The sequence below is a fragment of the Dermochelys coriacea genome, chromosome 1 (assembly GCF_009764565.3).
Source record: "Dermochelys coriacea isolate rDerCor1 chromosome 1, rDerCor1.pri.v4, whole genome shotgun sequence".
Classification (NCBI taxonomy): Eukaryota; Metazoa; Chordata; order Testudines; family Dermochelyidae; genus Dermochelys; species Dermochelys coriacea.
Window position 1 is genome coordinate 229,835,938 of NC_050068.2, and position 20,619 is coordinate 229,856,556.

The window sequence follows — 20,619 nt, forward strand, 5'->3', positions numbered from 1 at the left end:
GGCAGAGCCACGCCACACTCAACCCTCCCGCCGGAAGTCAGTGGGCAGGACCGGAAGTACAAAAGGCAGGCCGGAGAACTCAGTTGGGAGGCAGCCGCCAGAGGAGCCAGGCACCTCCTGTGAGCTCCCGAGCTGTGAAGCTGCTGCAGACCCCGAGGGAGCTGAGGACTGGCCAGGACCGCCAGGGCCATTTACAGACACAGAGAAGCTGCAAGCCCTGACAGAGGCCTTCTTCCCTGACAACCAGGACGACCCTCTACAGAGCCAGGTACACCCTGAGCGGGAGTTGGGAAGTGGCTCAGGGTAGCCAATCCCGGTCTGGCTGCAACGCTGGCAGGAAGCGAGTCAGCGTGTTACGGTCAGGATCCCCGCTGATGCCGTGGCAGACCACTCCGCCACTGCTAGGGCACTGGGCCGGGATGCAGTGGAGTGGGTGGGCCGGCGTCCCCCCGGGAGGTGGGGGTGGCAGTCTCCCCCTCTCTTAGGCAAGAAGCCTGCTCTTGTCAGCCCTCCGCCAGAGCTAGGAGGCCCGACTCTTTGCTGCCCAGCCTGAGTACAGGCCTGAATGTGAGACTCTTTGCTGCCCCGCCCCGACCAGGGGCTGGGGCTCCGTAACTGTGTTTATTGTTCAGCCCTTACCACAGGCTCAAGCTCATGTCTCCCGTCGCCCCGCTTATTCCCCACGTCAGGCGACCCCCGGAGACGTAGCGGGGCGGATTGGCCGCCCACACACCCGGAGGGGGAGGAGCTACTCCCCCCAATGAACTACAGTTACCATCTGCAGTTCTGGTGCTTATCTTTCTACAAATCTGATTTTTCACTTAAGGCCTGATCCAAGCTCTCTGAAATCAATGGGATTCTTTCCATTGTCTTGAATAGAAGTTGGATGGGACCCATGTTGCCCTTGTGAATCTATACTATAATTATGCCTTTGGCATATATTAAAATTTATTTTAACTGATCTTTAGATAAGTAATTCAAGTATGGTCAGAATTTGGCAGTGGCGGATTTTCAGGGCTGCCAAGGTAGGCTTTACTTACCATATTTTAAAAGGAGATCTAGTCTGCTGTTTTCCTGATGCATGAAGCTTGGTCTGAACACACTTCTGTGAATAAGTTTTCTCTACCCACTTTCATAGGTCAACAATCTTCAATAATATAATATAGTATAATACGTATATTAACAAAATCAAGCCCTAACACTATACAAATCTTATGCTAATAGAACTTTACAAATGGAAGGGACCTTGAGAGGCCATCTAATCTATCCCCCCATGCTGAGGCAGGGCCAAGACTACCTACCCCATCCGTGAGTGGTGTTTGTATAAATTGTTCTTAAAAACCTCCAAAGATGGGGATTACAGGCTTTTCCTAATATCTAATCTAAATCTCTTTTGCTGTAGATTAAGCTGAGTACTATTTGTCCTGCCTTCAGTGGATATGGAGAACAATTGATCACAGTCCTCTTTATAACAGCCCTTAACATATTTCAAGACTGTTATCAGATTCCCCCTCAGTCATCTTTTTTTAAGACTAAACATGCCCAGTTCTTTTAACCTTTTCCTTATAAGTCAGGTTTTCTAAACCTTTTATCATTTTTGTAGTTCTCCTCTGAACTTTCTCCAATTCATCCACATCTTTCCTGAAGTGTGTCATCCAGAATTGGACATAATACTCTAGCTAAGGCCTCACCAGTGCTGAGTAGAGTGGGACAATTACCTCTTGTGTCTTACATGTGACACTTTGGTTAATACATACCAGAATAATATTAGCTTGCTTTTTTTTTTTTGCAGCTGCATCACATTGTTGGCTCATATTCAATTTGTGACCCACTACAACCCCCATATCCTTTTCTGCAGTACTACTTCCTAAATAATTTTTCCCCATTTTGTAGCTGTGCATTTGACTTTTTCTTCTGAAGTCCAGTACTTTGCTCTTGTCTTTAATTAATTTTATCCTGTTGATTTTAGACTGAGGTCTCAATCACGCAGCCCGTGGGGTTATTTCCTGTGGCTCGCCAAGCTCCCCCCGCCCCCCTGGAATTATTTCCTGCGGTCGCCAAGCTCCCCTCACCCACTGCCCCAACCCTCAGCATGCTGCGTACCCACTCCTTTGCCTACCTCCAGGCGCTTCCCACTGCCAAACAGCTGTTTGGTGGCGCTTAGCACTTTCTAGGAGGGAGGGGGAAGGAGCAGGGAGCTGCGTGCTCAGGGGAGGAGGTGGAAAAGAGGCGGGGACTTGAGGAAGGGGTTGGAATAGGGGCAGGGAGGGGGTGGAGTTGGGGACTTTGGGGAACGGGTTGGAATTGGGGTGGTGAAGGGGCGGAGCCTCATGGAAGGGGTGGAGTGTGGGGCCAAGGGCAGTGCGGGGGCAGCTTTTGTACCTTTATATTAAAAGGTGTCAGTGATGGGGTCCTCTGGCCAATGTACTAGTCATCATGTGACCCTCGTGGTGATTTGAGTTTGAGATCCCTGATTTAGACCAATTCTCCAATTTATCAAGGTCCTTTTGAATTCTAATCCTATCCTCCAAAGTACTTGTAATCCTTCCCAGCTTGGTGTCATAGTTGGAAATATGGCGTAAATCTTATAAATATACTTTCCACTTATAAATATACTTTCCATATTATCCAAGTCATTAATGAAAATATTGAATAATACCAGACGGAGAACAGACCACTGTGGGATCCCACAAGATACATCCTCACAGGTTGAAAGTGAACTATTTATAACTGCTTTTTGAGCATGGTTTTTCAACCAGTTGTGCATCCACTTTATAGTAATTTCATCTAGACTACATTTCCCTAGTTTGCTTATGAGACTGTCACGTGGGACTGTGTCAGATGCCTTATTAAAATCAAGATATATCACATCTACTTTTTTTCCCGCTATTTAGTAGGCCAGTAACCCTGCCAAAGAAGGAAATTAGGTTGGTTTGACATGATTTGTTCTTGACAAATCTATATTGGCTATTATTTATCAATCTATATTCCTCTAGGTGCTTAAAGTTAATTGTTTAATAATTTATTACAGTATCTTTCAAGGTATCAAAGTTAGGCTGACTGGTCTGCAGAGCAGACCGGGTCAACTGCCCCCCAGGTCCCATGCTTTTGAGGGCCCCATGCTTCAGGGGGACACGGGGTCCAGGGCAGCCTGCGGGGATTACCGGGGGGCCTGGCGCCAACAGCGTCAAGCAACCCAGCCCCAGCCCACCCCGCTCTACTCCGCCAGTTACTGGCATTGCTCGGGGGGAGGAGGCGGAAGCCAGAAAGAGGAGGAATGGGGGCGGGGAGAGAGTGGAGCAGGAGTGGGAAAAGATGGGGCTGGGGTTTGGGGGAAGGGGTGGGGAGGGGGCAAAGCAGGGGCGGGAGGAGGTGGGGTGCGGGATTGGGGGGAAGGGGTGAAGTGGAGGTGGATCAGGGGCAGGAGTGGGGGCTTGGGGGAGGGGGTGGAGTGGGGATGGGGATGGGGCAGAGCAGGGGCAGGAAGAGGTGGGGTGGGAGCAGGGGCTTGGGGAAAGGGGCGGAGTGGGAGTGGAGCAGGGGTTTGAAGAGGCTGGGCGGTGGCTTGGGGGAAGGGGTGGGGTAGAGTGAGGGCGGGGTCTGGGACAGATGCGGGGGTTGTCCTGGGCCCCACACCCCCCTAGGGACAGCCCTGCTGGTCTGTAATTCCCTAAGTCTTCTTTGTTCCCCTTTTTAAAGATATAAAGTAAATTTGCCCTTATTCCGTACTCTGGGACCTCATCCATCCTCCAGTACTGCTCAGAGATAATAGCTAATGGTTTCAAAGTTGCTTCAGTTAGTTCCTTAAGAACCTTAGGGTGAATTTAGTCAGGTCTCGCCAAGTTGAATTCATCTAAATATTCTTTAACTCATTCTTTCCCTATTGTGACTTGTTTTCCTTCTCACTTGTTAATATTAATTGTGTTAAGTATCTGGTCACAATTAATATTTTTTAGTGAAGAGAGAAGTAAAATAGGAATTAAACACCTGAACTCTCTTGGTATCGTCTGTTATTAGCTCTCCTTCCCTGCTAAGTGGTGTACCTACATTTTATTTTCTTTCTCTTGCTTTTAATGTATTTATATAACCTCTTCTAATTGCCTTTTTATATTCTTTGCTAGGTATAAATCTTTTGTGCCTTAGCCTTTCTGATTTTGTCTCTACAGGCTTGCACTATTATTTTGTACTCCTTAGCAATTTGTCCACTTTTTGTAATATTTCTTTTTGATTTTCAGGCCATTAAAGAGCACCTGATGGAGCCATACTGGCCTCTTTAATCTTCCTGTCTTTCCCAAGGGATAGTTTGCTGTTGTGCTTATATTATTGTCTCTTTGTGAATCTGCCAACTCTCCTGAACTCCTTTTCCCTTTGATTTCTTCCAGTGGAATCTTACCTACCAGTTCTCTGCATTTATTAAAGTCTACTTTTTTATAGTCCATTGTCCTTATTCTGTTCCTCTCACTCCTTCCTTTCTTTATCATTAAGCTTATCATTTCATGATCACTTCCACTCAAGCTGCCTTCCACCTTCAGATTTGTAACCAATTACTTGTTAGTCAGAATCAAGTCTGAAATGGCTGTCCCCCTGGTTACTTCCTCTACCTTCTAAAACAAGAAGTTGTCCCCAACACATTCTGAGAACTTATTGGGCATTTTGTGTTTTGCCATATTATTTTTCCAGCAGATGTCTGGGTAATTAAAGACCCCATTACTGCCAGGGCTTGTGTTTTGTCTATTTCTGTTGTTTGTTCTAGAAATGCCTTATCCACCTCCTTTTCCTGATTTGGTGGACTATAGTAGAACCCTAGCATGATGTTACCCCTATTTTTTCTCCTTTTATATTTACCCAGAGACTTTCAATTGGTCTAGCTCTTACCTCCTTCTGGACCTCAGAACAAGTGTATACATTCTTGATATACAATGGAACACCACCGCCCTTTTTTCCCTGATTGGCTCTCCTGAATAAGATATACCCATCTATACTAATATTATAGTCATGAGATGTATCCCATCCAATTTCTGTGATGCTAAGTAAGTCATAATTTAGCTTGTGTACTAAGACATCCAGTTCTTCAGGTTTATTCCCCATACTCCTTGCATTTGTGTATAGATACCTCAGATATTGAGCAGATTTCCTCCACTGTTTTCCCTCTCATTGCTCCTGTGACCCTATTGTAATTTTCCAGCCCTGTGTCATGGTCAATTTATTTTATACTTATATGTGGTCTTTTGTCACTTTTCCCCTTTGAACCTAGTTTAAAGCCCTCCTCACTAGGTTGATGTCCCAAGATGCTCTTCCTCTTCTTGGTCAGTTGGACTCCATCTTTTACCAACAGTCCTCCTTCCTGGAACAGCATCCCATGGTCAAGGAAATCACAGCCCTTCTGTCAACACCAACTGCACATTTGCTATTAGGGTACAATGAGACAGAGTCCATATCATTAATGTATGTTTAGTGTAGCATGAAATGGAAAATATTAATCATTAAACCAATTCCTGCCCATTTTGCTCACATGGATAGTCCCATTAATTTGAATAGGATAATCTACATGACTAAAGCTAGTAGGAACAAAAGCAGCCAAAACAGAGACTGCTACACTGGGGGGGGAGAATGGGGAAAATGGGGTGCAGCTGGGGCTGTTCCTCCCCTTAGGACCCCATTGGACCTATAACAGTGCAGGGAAGACACCCCACTCACACACACTTGGGGAACCTAGGATCCAGGTCATGCCTCTCCTGTCCTACCCCAATCCCTGCCATGTGACCCTGAGGGAGAACTTCAGCGAGCAACCAGCCAGAGACTCCAACCTGAAGGAACACAAGCAGCCCAAGCAAGCACTGTTTTCACCTTTGGACATTCCAGTCATAACTGCACAAACTTCTCTGACCTCTGGTGATTGGCTGTTTGGTCCAACCCTCCCCCTCCCTCACAGTCTCTTCATCTCAACTTCACTCCATACCTGCCCCTCTTACCCTCTTCTCAACTCCCCTTCCTCCCTTCCCTTTTCTTTTCTTTTCACTTAGTTGATCTCCTCTGAAGTAACCCCAACCTGCAAAAAAATAATTATGGTCCTAACATGACATTTGTCGCCATCACTTTGTTCATTCTGCTTGTGGGTTCTACACTTTCTCCCACCCTGTGACTGTCTTGTCTAAATAAACAATATTGCCTCATGGTCTGTCTGTTGCCTTTTGTCTTATACTTCAATTGTAAACTCTTTGGAACAGGGATTGTCTTTTTGTTCTGTGTTTGTACCATGACTGGGGCTCCTAGGCACTATGGTAATACAAATAACTAATAATTAATAATAATGTGAGCAGGATTTTGCCCATTTTCCCTCCTTTGCTTCAAGGGCTCCTGAGGACTTTTCACTTTATCCAAGCTGATATCACTAAGATGCTCACTTTTCCATATCACAGCATCTGAATCTGTAGCTACCTGTTCATAATGGAGTTTGTCTGAGCTTCAGCTATAAGACACGCAGTTTGGTGCAGTAATGCCAGCAGCCCTTTCATGGACCAGTAGTAGCCTCATGAAAAAGTCCTACAGCATTTAATAGAAAATGGCAGCTTTTCTACAGGTTCTTCAAAGTACCTGATAGAATTTAGAAGAGAATGATCACTACTATAGAACTCTGCAGGCAGGTTTTAAAAAACAAAACCTATAGGATGGTGTAATGGAGCAAGCTGTGCTTTTAAGGGCAAAGCTTGTCAGTTATGGGTCTTGGCCTCTTCAATGACAAGGATTCTGAGAGCATGCAACTGGAAGCAGGTTTGCGACTGATAGACACCTGGAATCTAAAAGTGGTAACCTTTCAGAAAGAGGATGATGTAGTGGTGTGGCTATTTGCTTTGCTGGGAGGGCTGTGGCTGGTAGATTCCTTGTGGCAGAGTATAGAAAAGGAGCCTGAGAGGGGCTGGGAAAGAAGCTGGTGTGTGGGCTGGCGACTGCCAGGAAGAGGTGTGACCCCATATAGCTGAGGGAGTGACTTGACTGACTGGAACTACTGCTACACCAAGAAGACGACCTCTGGAACTTAGGAAAAGGACTCAGGGAAAACCTGACACATGGGGCAAAGATCTGTGGGGGTCTTGTTTTGAAGAGCTGTCTGCGGAGGGGTTATGGAAACCTAAGGTCAAGGCTTGAGATTCTGGGAACTGACTGGGACCATGTGAAGGAGCCCCGAGGAAATTCAAGCCTGAGCAAAGACTTGGGTTGGGAGGGTCTCCTGCCCAATAATGGGGATATAATTTGTATTTGAAGAGTGTCTTAAATTAGATGTTCACATTAAAGACAGGTTGGATTTAACTCCAGTGAATTTTTATTTCATTTTCCAAAACAAAACTGATGGGCATATTTTCCTATTGCTGTAAGCTTTACTTTTATGGGTACTATGTTTCATTTGTACCATCTTCTATTAAAACTCTATAATAACTGTACCACTCACAACACTGGTTTCAGAGTAGCAGCCGTGTTAGTCTGTATTCGCAAAAAGAAAAGGAGTACTTGTGGCACCTTAGAGACTAACAAATTTATTAGAGCATAAGCTTTCGTGAGCAGTGAGCTGTAGCTCACGAAATCTTATGCTCTAATAAATTTGTTAGTCTCTAAGGTGCCACAAGTACTCCTTTTCTTTTTACTCACAACACTGGATAAGAGATTCAAGATCATCTCATACAGCTGAAGAAAATATAATCAGTGGAAATTGTATCGATCTCTAACTTCCCTTTTAAACTAGCAAAAGCACATAGTATTGTGTAGAGCTCACAACAGTGTGCTTAATGCTCACTATAAACATTCTGAGGCTTAGAAATTAGATTTTCCCTTTTTAAAGGAACTTGCTCAATCCACCTTGTTGAAAAATAGCTCTTGGTGGCTTCAAATGCTTCTCACTCTGATCTACAATAACCAAAAGCTTTTAAAGACCATATTATACAACCAGAATAGTTCTTTTCCTCCAGAGCAATTCCATGTCCCATGTAGAGTCCTTCTTTTCCCTGCTCTACACTCTTCCACTTTATAGCAGCCCCATTCTCTGTTGCCTTATACCTTGTCTTTTCACTTATATTTATGGAAAGTGGGTGTAAAACTACTGTTGTGGTTGGCAGCATTATAAATCCTCTTTACACAGGGGTAAATGATTACACAAGCTCCTGGGCAATAGAAAATCCAACCACTGTCCTTTATTGGTTCAGTTTTAGTGTCTAATAACAAGAATTTTTGCTATAAACTGAGGGCTCATCACATGAAAGTGATAGAGGAGAAGAAAGACCTGGGTGCATTGGTCAACCGCAGGATGATTGTGAGCCACCAATGCGATACAGCCATGAAAAAGGCTGTTGCAACCCTAGGATGCATTAGGCAAAGTATTTCCAGTACAGATAGGAAAGTGTTATTGCCATTATACAAGCCACTGGTCAGACCTCATTTGGAATACTGTGTACAATTCTGGTCACCCATGTTCAAGAAAGATGAATTCAAACTGGAACAGGTGCAGAAAAGAGCTACTAAGATGATCGGGGAATAGAGAGCCAACCTTATGAAAGTAAATTAAAAGAGCTCACCTTGTTTAGCCTTGAAAAATGAAGGCCAAAAGAGGAAAAGATTTTTTTCTGTAAGTACATCAGGGTAAATACCACAGAGAGTTAAGAGCTATTTAAGCTAATGGACAATGTTGGCACAAGAACAAATGTGTATAAACTGACTGTGCATGAATTTAGGCTGGAAATTAGAAGGTTTCTAGCCAACACAGGAATGAAGTTCAGGAACAGTCTCCCAATAGGAGTTGTGGGGGGCAAACAACTTAATTAGTTTTAAGAGAGAGCTGAACCAATTTATGAGTGCAATTGTATGATGACATTGCTTGTTATGGTGGAGGGCAGGACTGAGCAGCTCTAGGGGTCCCTTCTGGCTCATGTGCTATGTTCCTAATGGCTCATGCTCAGAACTTCAACCAGTCATCTACAGGGATCAAGAAGTGATTTTTCCCCCCAATATATTTTTGTTGGGGGTTTGGTTTGGTTGGTTGGTTTGTTTTTAGTTTTTTTTTTCTTCCTCCAAAATGTCAAGGATGGTCATGAGTAGAGATCGGACACAGGCAAGGGTGGGCTGGTGCTCTAAGGTGATATTGAGAATTCCCTCATGTGCTTGGCTGGCTGCTTCTTGTTCACATGCTCAGGGTCTAACTGATTGTCATTTGTGGGGTCAGGAAGGAATTTTCCCCCAGGTCAAATTGGCAGTGACCTTGCGGGGGGGCGTCACCTTCTTCTACAGCGAGGGTGCAGGTCACTTGCCAGGATCATCTGGGCCCATTGCACAGGCCTCAGGCATTGGTATATCTTGTTCCCCCCTATTCTTTGCCTGTGGCACATAATAGTTTAGTCTCCTGTGGGCTGTAATACTTTGGTCTAATTTTCAATTGTTGGGTTTAGCGTGTAGATGCTGGGTGGTGTTGGTGGCCTGTGATATACAAGAGGTCAGATTAGATGATCGGTGGTGCCTTCTGGTCTTAAACTCTGACTCTGAGTTCTTGACCCTTTTATGTCTCCCTTTCCCTCTTAGTCATCTCTATCTCTAACAACAATCAATTGTCCAGTAGTGCTGCTCAGTCAGGGTCTTGTTTCATTCTCATCAGATTAACCTTGTAGTCTTTACAGTAGAAGCCGTTGGGCCTGTATCTTTAAGGGGTGTGGCTGGTCTGTTAAGAGGAGTCTAAATCAGCCTTGACAATGATGTAGCAGTTATCACCCAGCTGACCTAGATCTCGTGGCTTGAACTTAACTAGTGATCTCAGCTGTAAGCAGGTCAGAGAGGACTTGGGAGAGAGGAGACCTCAAAGGAGGAGACCCAAGAGAACAGAGAAAGGGGGTCCCATTCTCTCTGGGAAGGGTCTGGTAAAGGTAGGCTGAAGTAGGGCCATCCCTGGATGAAGCTGCTGCATTTTCAGGCATGGGGGAAGAGGAAGAGAGGCAGTGGGGAAAACCTGCTATCAGAACTCTGCAGGACCTGGGAGCAGGGATTAAGAGCAGGGAACTTCAGCATAGCCCAAGGGAGGCTGAAGAACCATGAATTTTGATGTTTATTTGGATTTTTAGTTAGACTCTTATTACCTCGGAAGGAAATAGAACTTAAAAGGTGACTTAGCCAGAGGGCTGGACCAAGGAAGATGAGAGAAATAGGTCATCACAAAGCCAAGGAAGTGATTAGTGGGGCAGTAGAGATGAAAATCCCTGCAAACACATAAATACGTGCAAGCTCTACTCACATACGTAATCCCATTGACTTCACTCAATACACATTATAAACATACTTATGTTTTTGGAGGATCAAGGCATAAATTAGTTCAATAACACAACAAAAAAGTGACAGCAGATCTTGGTGGATAAGGGTAAGAAAGGGAGCACCATTCAGTTTAACATGTATGTATATTACTTACTTAGCATTTTAACATTTAAAAATCTGTCTTATACGTGGAAGGTTTCATACAGCCAGACATTTCTGCGTGTACTTAAGTCTATTCCTAGTTTCAGGTCCTGTGCTTGGCCCTTTGTGGGGTTTGCAATCATTTTCCTATTTTTAAAAACATTTTCCTCACCCTTGTTACTTTGCAAAAGACCCACACAAATAGGGAAATTACCGACTATACAGAGGAATACACAAGGTGCTCGCAAATGCCAAACTATCTCAACTATAAAAACTTAATTTACCTTCATACCTATAATTAACTCAAATAGATTTATAAAACCCCCTCCCCACACATTCGGTTCTCTCTGAACGTTTTGAAACTCATTGATCTAGAAAGATTGTAGACCTAAGCATGAGCTATGGTGGAAAACAACAAGGACAATACATAAAAACATCAATACTGTGACTCATCTTTACATAAATGATACACCCAGTATTCATAATAACTTATCCTTACTACAGAATAACTGAGTTGCTCTCTATAGGAACACAATGTTAAAAACACCTATACCATGTTAGCAATCAGAGCTCACACTGCCACAGAATATAAGTTACCTTGGTCAAGGAAGGACTTGTTAAAGGTATAAAGAGATGTGGGTCCAAATCCTGATCCCACATCAGTTTAATGTTATTACATTGCCTCTAATTGAGTTCAGATGGATTTATCTAATTTTAACTGAGGACAGGATTTTCTGCCATTTCTTTTAATATCTGTAATAACTCCTCTTTGTCAGTTTTGACCAAGCAAACTTAGCTTCATCTCAACTTCCTTCAGCTAAATGTTGGAAAAATAGAACTACTTCTCTTGGCCAAAGGGAGCTGCCTGAAAAACACGCTCTCTTCAACACGCTCTCTTCTTTCATTGGCCTAGAACATTCTCCTCCCACATCTCCCAGGTTTGTACATTCTGTCACCACTCCACTGCTTTGCCACCATCTCTGATAAAATCTTCATCCATGCCTTAATTTTCTATTGCCTTGACTTACTGTAATGCATTCTCTCTTGACTCCTCATGCCCTCAACTCTCCAGAAACAGACCCTTTGCAGAATGCCACTGGACACCTTCTTGCAAGAAGCATAGCCACCTCACTCCCAGCCTCAGACAGCTCCACTGGATCCTGATTCATTTCAGCATCCCATTCAACTTTGCCTCTGTGAACTGTCTACTCTTCAGGATATTTTCTTGTCTGCCAATCTCCCCTGCATCTTCCCGCTGCGTGTCTGGCAGTGTCCTCCTCTCTGTCACATAATGTAATCTCACCATCTCAACCTCATCATCTGAGGTCTATCAGATACCACTGTCTGGTAACTGCTGGCATGTGTTAAACAATGTATTTTCTTGGAAAGCAATAACCTGGCCTGGAGTTCGTGATGCTGATCTGTCTGTAAGCTCTAGCTTCAAAGGTCTCAAGTATGCTCCCCAACCCAAGCACCTTAGAAGTGCAAAATATTCCATATTGTCATCAAGAGTAGTTGTTTTTAATGAAATAGGAAGACTCAGGGTAAACAAATAACTGAAGGTACAATCTATAGGGAAAGGAGTGGCAAAAAGTCAGTCATACTATTATGAGCAGAGTATCCTTTATTAGGAAATAAAAATAATTTACAAGTTGTTAAATTAAACTACTGGAAAAACCCAGATCACTCTCTAATATTCCATTATGTTACGCTGGACACTGCAGCCAAGCTTGTAAAAATGTCTGATAGAGTCTTGGGCAGTGGATTACAAAAGCCATGCCTTGTTCTGAACTCCCCTAAAATTCCTCGCTTTTGCCAAGAGAGTCAGAGCCATGTCAAACTCCATCCGGCCCTTGTTTATTTTTATGATAAAGGTTTTCTCTTTTCCAGTCTTTTTCTCCTGCTTGATTCTGCAGCATGAGGTCAGATTACTGCAGATGTGAGATCGCCTTCATTTCTACCACAAACCCTGATTACTCCTGAGGGAATTCTGTGCCAAAAAAATTAAAATTTTGCACAGAATATTTTAAAATTCTGCAAAATTCTGCAAATTTTATTTGTCAAATAAATGTAGAGGCTCCACCATGGCCGTGGGGAGCACAGGCCACTGGCTGCACAGAGGTGGGAGATCACTGTGCAGCTCCCATCTGGACATGGACTCAGCATTGAGGCTGCACCCAACCCTGACACAGTGCAAGGACCAGGCCTGCCCCAGAACAATCCAGGGCCCTACCCCTCTGTGCTAAGTGCACTAGGTGAGGGCAGGCAGGCTCAGCAAGGCAGGATCCAAGTGTGGAAGGGCTTAGTGTGGGGGGATCCAGGTGTGGGTTAACAGGGTTCTCTCTGGGGCAATCTGGATGCGGGCTGCTCAGTGAGGGATCTGGGTACGGGGGGAGATCTGGATGCACAGAACCTTGTTCGGGGATTCTGAGTGCAACAGTAATGGTACTCTGCAGGGGGGTCCAGGTGAAGGTGGTTGGGGCTCAGCAGGGGTCTGGGTGTGTAGGGGATAGAGCTCAGCGGGGGGTCTGGGTGTGGGGGCCTCAGTGGGAGGTCCAGATGCTGGGGGAGTGGGGCTCAGTGGGGTGGGGATCCAGATGCAGCTGGTTGGAGCTCGATGGGGTGGGAATCTGGGTGCAGGTGGCTCATCGGGGTGGTCCAGGTGCAGGGGGAGTGGGCTTATTGAGGGGTTCTGAGTGCATGGAAGGGTCTGGGTATGAGGGGGTCTGGATGCACATGGGTTGGGCAGATGGGGGAGCAGCTCCCTGTACAGGGATCCCTCCCCCTGCAGTGAAGGAGTGATGGGCGCAGGAAGCGGCAGGGAGGGGGGAAAGAGTTTGCAGAGTTTCCTGCAGCTGGGAGAGAAATCTGGGGGTGGGTCTGACCTGGCTGTGGATGCTGTGCAGGGGAAGAGGAAGTCCTGTCCTCCCCAGCCCAGAGGGGACTAGCAGCTGAGCCCAGCGCAAGAGTAGGAGCCACCAGCCAGGTCTTCTCTAGCTTACTCCTTGCCCCACAGTGATTTATCTCTCTGATGGCTGCCCTGGGAATCCGAAACATACTGCTGGTGAAGGTCACATGATTGTTCTTGTGACTTCCCTTTGCTTCCCTGTCAGAAAGTCATTTTTCTGCAGGGAAGCAAATAAATCTGCAGGGAGACATGAATTCTGTATATGCACAGTAGCACAGAATTCCCCCCAAAGTACCCAATGTCATAAACGGCGTCCCTGAAAATGAAAGGCCTGAACTAAAACCTGCTGAAATAAATGGCAAAACTCACTGAGTTTAGGAGGCTTTGGATCAAGTTCTCAAACAGGAGACAGTGGTGGTGGTGAGGGAGAAAGCATATTTGGACATACATCTTCAGTGATAGTGCAGATGTGGGAAGTTACTTTCAAAAGGGCCAAATCCTTGTCTCTGTGAGAATGCAGGCTGTGTGCAGGGGACATCTGGTGGCTTTGGAGGAAGAAATCATTCTCCTCAAAGCTGCGATGGTGCAAATCCACATACCTCACTGCAGTCATTCCCCATGACTAGTGTGCCCTGTGTGATGAGAGAGATGGACGACAGAATGTTCTGCTGCGGATTTACTGTGCCAATCCCTTCGCAGAAAAATCCTCTTTGCATCAAAGTGCAGTACACACATCCTCTGTGCAAACTCCGGGAATTTGCCTCTCTCCCCTATCCTGCCCAGTAGGGTCATGCCGATTTCATTTAGAGCCCCCCACACCACAGAGTGGGATGAGAGGATTTATTATTTATATTGCAATAGTGCTAGAGGATATAACTGAGATTAGGGCCCTTTGTGCTAGGCTCTGTACATTCCTATAGTGAAAGTCAGTCTCTGCCATAAAGAGCTTTACAATCTAAACAGATAAAGTAGACACAGGGTGGGAGAGGAAACTGAAATACAGAGATGGGAAGTGACTTGCCCACATTCATACAATAGGTAGGGGAAGAGCTGGGAACAGATGCCAGGTCTACTGACTCCCAGTTCAGTGCCCTAGCCACAAGACCACCTTATGCTGCATGAGACTGGTTTTTAAAATTTTCTCTGTAAATGTCAGCCATCAACAGTGGAAGAGTTGATGATACCATAAATGCTATGGTCTGCCCTCCAAAAGTGTTTCTGGAATGGTGAACATCTATAGGTTGTATCTTGGAAAAGATATGGTCCCTTCTGACCTTAAAGTCTATGAGTCTATGTCTATTATTTGTAAATTGTCCTTCTATTCACGACCCTGGCCTTGCTAGAAGAGCCTGTTTCAGAGTGAATGTTCATGACGTTGGGTTGAAGTTTTTAAAAAGAGACAAGTCAAATAACAAGCATCTTTTTTTTCCTATGAAAAAGGCCTGCAAAACTTTAGATAGTTTTTAAGTGAAGGAGTTTAGATTTTGTGGAGTGTATTGACACTGGGCCAACAATTGGACTGGCTACCAGAAAGTTTTCAGGTGGTGTGCAAAGCAGTGGATTTGTGTGCCTCCATTGGTATCTGTAGCACTTGCTGGTGGTCTGCAAGCAGACAGCTGGCTGGTCACAAGCGGCTTGCTGTTCCTCCTAGTTTCCTCATGCTATATCACATTAGAACAAGCTTAAGTACATTATTCCTAATATTAATTTTCCATATAAGCAACATGGATGTTATATGATTGTGAACAGGCAGAGGGGTATGCTGTGTGATCAAGACAGGAAGGGTTTGGCGGGGGGGTGGGGAGGGTGTTCATGAGATCCTCATTATTAAGATGTGGTCCACAATATGCAAAGCAAGTTAGAGAACACCTGATATGAAGACCCAGTGTTGATTTAGCCCTGGTTAACTGATAGATCACATTATTATTTATATTATGATAGTGGCTAAGAACCTCAGTGAAGGCTCAGGTCCCCTTTGTGCTAGGCTCTGTACAAACACCTTTCCTCAAGTGATTCCACAGGTGCAATCAGCAATTCAGTTTAAAGGAGAAGGCCTTGGCGGTAGGGCATCTTCCAGGAGGGATTCTCAGCTCTGACATTCATTCCACCCTGTATGTATTCCATGAGGGATATAGTGGGATCATTGTGATTATATTTCATTAATGCTGTATGGTCAATTCTAGAAAAGTAGTGCAGATTATTTAAATTGCATGAAATATTGTTTGTGAAGCACCTGAGCCAGAGAGAGAGAGACTGAAAAAGTAATCCCAGTGACAAATTAGCATGGATTTAAGATAAAATATTTTTGTGTACTAGAAAAAGTAATTACCAGAGTAGTCAAATACAATTATTCTGCTGATTTAACAAACTTTTCCACAACTATATTAAAGACTTTAAAAGTTGATGTAGTCTCATTCTCGGATATTTCTAGTCATTTCCTTTACTGGGGAGCAAATGTTATTTGCCTTTCTGTCCCAATTAAATGTAATCTAATGAAAATGATTGAAAATGAAAGAGGAAGAGAAAGGAAATCCAGCATGACAATTTCAGAAAGCAGCAGTCTAGAATATTCATAAAGGAAAGGGTTTAACATTCTAGATAACCTAGTCAGTCCTTTATTTATTCATCAGGCAAAATTCTTATGGCAATCTCTTGGAAAATAAGAGTATTTTCCAGCAGGTTTAGAGTGTGATGGTAGCAATCTACTAAACAGTAGTAATTCAGCTATTTATTAATGAGATTTAAATACTTCTACTACAGCATGCAAAAAATTCACTAGGTGGAGCTCTAAGGTATGAGGTAGTCTCTCTTGGGACCTGCATAGAAGAAACGCTCAATGTACCCATGGGAAAACTTCAGCAAAGAACTCACAAGTGCATCTCAAAACCTATTCACACAAAAATAAGGGATTGTAATAACAAAAATAAAACCAACCAACCCATCAAGCAGGTAACAAGCTGTGTAAAGGTTCAGAAATCAAACAACTTTATGCGGTGGCCTCTTGAACTAATGATTAGCAGTTTGACAGACAATCATTTTCTATAAGAAAAAGCTAGTTTGAGTAGAAAGAAATGATTCTTCATTTCATTACTTCATACAATGCACAAAGTGACAGGGACAGATTTTTCTTTATTTCCATCATAAGGCTTTAAAATATTGATGTTACTCTTATGAGCAAATATATGGTGCTAAAAACAAATACATATAATGGGAAAGAACTTGATAATAGATTAGCAAAAGGGTTTTTATTATTCTGAAAATAGTGAAAAGTCAATTTTATTTCTACCTAAAAGGCATTCTACTTTGATTTCAAATGGTGAAAAACAAGTCTACAGTAGCCAGTATTTCACTGGGGAGGTATCTGTAAAAAACATTGATTTATAATCAGCTTGAACAAGATATATCTTCTTAAAAAATAATATGTGTGGTTCAAAATTTACATTTGCCAGATTACCCTTTTCGAAAGAAAGCTGCTTTCAATGTTTGCGTTTGGAGCAAAAGCGTTTGGAGCAGAAGAGAGGGTGAAACTGATATGATCTAAACAAAATGTATCCAGCTACATCGATTTTTTTGGGTGGGGGGAGATGGAAATCGTCAAGAGAGTAGAATATAAAATGCAGACTCCGAGTTTCCAACCTTTAGGGGACTTGAGATAGGAGCTATATTTGTTACCTGCATTAACAGACAAGTGACAGTTTCCCTCTGTGCAACAGAGCTGCATGAATCCATAGTTTCTGAATCACTGAAGTTTGGACTTAGTTTGTAAAACAACAGTGGTAAGAAAACTCTCGCCGTTGTGTTGGGATGGTCAAACAAATCGAGATCGTGTTCCTCGCTATTCTGTCTGTCTGTACTAAAGCCCTAGAATTCTGTTAAAATGTTATGGAAATCTAGTGGCCGGTAATGACCCGAGGCAAGTGGAAAAGACAACACTAAGAGTTAGATGAGGCTGGGGAAGGCAAAGGGGACAAAAAAAAAGTTTTCTTTTAGTGTGAGACCAGGAAGGGGGGGGGGGGATCCCTCATATTGGTTGTCAAGGAGATCTGCTGTTGGGTTTGCTGGACTGTCTGTCTTCAAAGCCTCCTGCCTTTACTTTGAGAGGAGCCATTTCTTTGCAATGCAGGCAATCACTGAAACCCTCCGAGGGGGCAGAGGCTGAGTGGCCACAAGAACATTTAAGGCTCCTTAAGGACTTTCGACGTACTTGAGACTCTTGTAGCAGATGTGATGTGGGAAGCTTTCTCCAGCACGAAAGGGCGGGGAGGGGGGGGGGGAAGAGAGAGAAGGGGGGGGTGTTATTTCACCAAGAAAAGCCCAGATGAAAGTCAGATTAGCTCCTTGAATATTTAAGGGGGGAGGAAACTTTCCACTGAGTGTCCCCCGTGTTTAGTATTGAAAAATGACTCGTGGCAATGAAACCAGTCACCCCCCAGCCCTATCCTGTGTGCTTCTTACCTGTGGGAACGGGGACAAGGTAGCAAGGACAAGTGGGGGAATAGAGCGACGGGCTGGGGAAAGGGGGTGGGAGGGGGGCGAGGAATACCAATCTCTCCTAAAAGGCTCTGTGAAGAGTTCAATTCGCGGCCCCTCCCCGCTTCTGCCTTTCCACCTCCCCCTCCCCTCTCGCCGGAGCCCGTGGCGGGATTGGCAATCCCTCCCCGTCCGTCCCGCCCACCCTCCGGGTCCCTCTGCGAATCAGCGGGGTGCTGTCAGCGCGTCAGGCTCTCCGGCTCCCCTCTGCCAGTCCCGAGCGCGTCTCTTATCAAAGAAACACACCAAGTGCAGTGAATCATATCGTTATCATGGGCACTGTTTGTTTTTCGTGGCACTTTTGCTTGGTTTTCGCTCTCTTCTACACTGGCAGGTTTGCGGGAGGCAATGGGGTCCCAGGTAAGAGAGATCTTTCGCCTACTCCTCGTTCTTTACACGCGGCTTGTGGAAAGCAATTGCTGAGGAAGGGACTGTATTTCTTCTCCCTCCCCTCTTATTTCTATAAAGGTGTGGGGAAGGAGGGAGGAGTAGACCTCTTTTGATTTTGCTGCTAATATTGCGAAGGGCTTTCAAAGCTGCTGTGGGGACGAGTTCTCCTCTGTGTTTGATGCTCTTATATGCAAAGAGACGTTTTCGGAAGGTATTTTTTTTTAAAGTTACTTCCCATAAGTGCTTATGAAAATAGATAACTGGTGCAAATAAATCTAGGTTCTGTGCAAGGAAAAGGTTAGGTATTGTATATTTTAAAGTTTCCCGTGTCTTTCCGTTAACCTAAAGACCTGATATTATCCTCCACTTGTCTTATACCTTTTAAATTGCCCCCCCATGAAATATTAACTTCGCTACGTTGTAAAATCTCTGCACAGAAATGCTGTAAACCAGTGGGGGTTTATCTGGTTTGTTGGTAAAGCTGCATACAGCTCTCGAAGTTTTCTTTTTTTAAATCAAACTTGAGGGAGTTTGTTTTTTTTAAACCGCTTCTCCCAAAATGTAAGGGGATTGATGAAGCAAAATGCACGCCTCTCGTGTACAAATTGTTGTAGCCCAGGAAAGACAACGTGAAATTAGTAGCGGGGAAAAGCTCATATTTGGTTTTGCCTTTTTCGTTTGACTCATTGGCATTCACGCCTGACTCCCAGGCATCTTCTGGTTGCTGCGAAATGTCCCCCTTGGCTCAATGCAGTTTAAATTTTTGACGGCATTATAAAGAGCCCAGCTGTCACTTCTGCTGATCTTGACTGGAGATGGGTGCCAATTTAATGAGTCAAAAATATGAACCAAGGCGTTTTAAAAAAATCTTCTCTTCTTTCTGTGCTTGACTGAATCTGTGCCTGATCTCAGCAAAATACCCTCAGCCCCCCTCCCCAAGCGAATTCACGTAAATCACAGCTAGATCTGAACTGGCTCTGCAGCTAAAATAAACGAAAGGAAAAGAAAGAAGGAACCCGATTACAGAAGCCCTGCGTTTCTCAAGGAGACACAGTACTCTGCTTTCGAGTGGGGAAAAAACTTTTTTCTTCCTATTCCTTTAAAAAAAAAATCCAGATTCCTTGTTGTTTGGCTGGTTCAGATTCTTAAAGGAAAGCGAAGGTGCATCCTGAAAGCAATTCTGTCCTTTATTCCCCCTCTTTGCAAAGTTCTCTGATGTGTGCAATATCTGATTATTCGCCTTCCTCCAAATAGCCCCTCCTTCTCCCCGGTGACTTTGAAGGATCCTTGTTTCATCACTGGAGATGGCTGAGTGAGCATTTCTGAAACAATTAGCATTAGGATTTCAATACAACTGTTTTCACTTTACTGCACCTTTTCTGAGGATCTGTTAATCTAATTGGCATGAAACAAACTGCACATGGATGTCCCTGGATTCCTTCTTTCCTCTTCCCCCCCCCCCCCCATCCTACTCCCGTTACTTTATAAGCATAAATCCTAGCTTCACTTATCGTGCTTTAACTGTTCCCCAGATCATAAAATATTACTCCTGATCAGAGGGCTCCCTCTATGTGTGTGTGTGAGTGTGTCTAGCTAGGGAGCCCCAGATGTGCCTACTGCATTAAATTGTGAGGAAATCCATTTGAAGTGTATTCCCACTAAGGGAGATTTTCTTTATTGACATTAAGACAGCAATCAATAGCCCGTGGCCACTTTCCTCCGTTAGCGCTGAGGCTTTGGAGGGCCCATCTCCCACAGAAACTGACATTCTTCCAAAGCGTCAGTCATTTCCCTCCCCCTTGGCAACTTCATTGCCTCTTCTCTGGCAGTCACTTCATGCATTCAATTACAGTAGATGGAGAAAGAAGGAAGTGTGTGTAGTTGTCACTGGATTTTAAATTTTCCCATGTACACCTGCAGAACGTCAGTGAAAAGGGTTAGCTTGTCTTTATATGTTCACTTCATTAACATTCCCTTCTTCTCAACCCATTCTCCCCCCCCCCCTTTAAAAAATCTAAGGAGAAAACTAGTGCTCATCATGGGGGGTGCTTTTTTTAAAAAAGCAATCTTGTATCTTTGTTTTAAAAGTCTACACATCATTAAAGACTCTGAAAGGAGAACGTTCAGAGAGGTTGAACATGCAGTTTGTTTTAAATGAGTTTTGGGGTATGTATACATTTACTGCAGGTACTCTTCTCCCCACAAATTTCTGGAGTTCCCTATGCTCTCCCATTCATTGTTGGATGTGTTTTTGTTTTTTGTTTTAATAAAAAGGATTAATGTAGTTTGACTCTTCAAATATTTTTCTCATTGCCCTGTTAAGGTAGTTTGTTTAAACTGGCATCTGTCTTTCTAAATTAAGAGATGTT

General features: G+C 44.0%; 1 protein-coding gene across 8 annotated transcripts in view; it reads left to right on the plus strand.

The window, feature by feature from the left end:
• Positions 1-17,966: 17,966 nt before the first annotated feature.
• SCUBE1 (signal peptide, CUB domain and EGF like domain containing 1) overlaps positions 17,967-20,619 on the plus strand; it is a 304,521-nt gene continuing 301,868 nt past the window's right edge. For all 8 annotated transcript variants that reach the window (XM_038386054.2, XM_043515687.1, XM_043515695.1 and 5 more), the window contains exon 1: positions 17,967-18,220. In XM_038386054.2, coding sequence (XP_038241982.1) covers positions 18,133-18,220 — 88 coding nt within the window. In that variant the 5' untranslated portion in view covers positions 17,967-18,132. The remainder of the gene's footprint in view (positions 18,221-20,619) is intronic.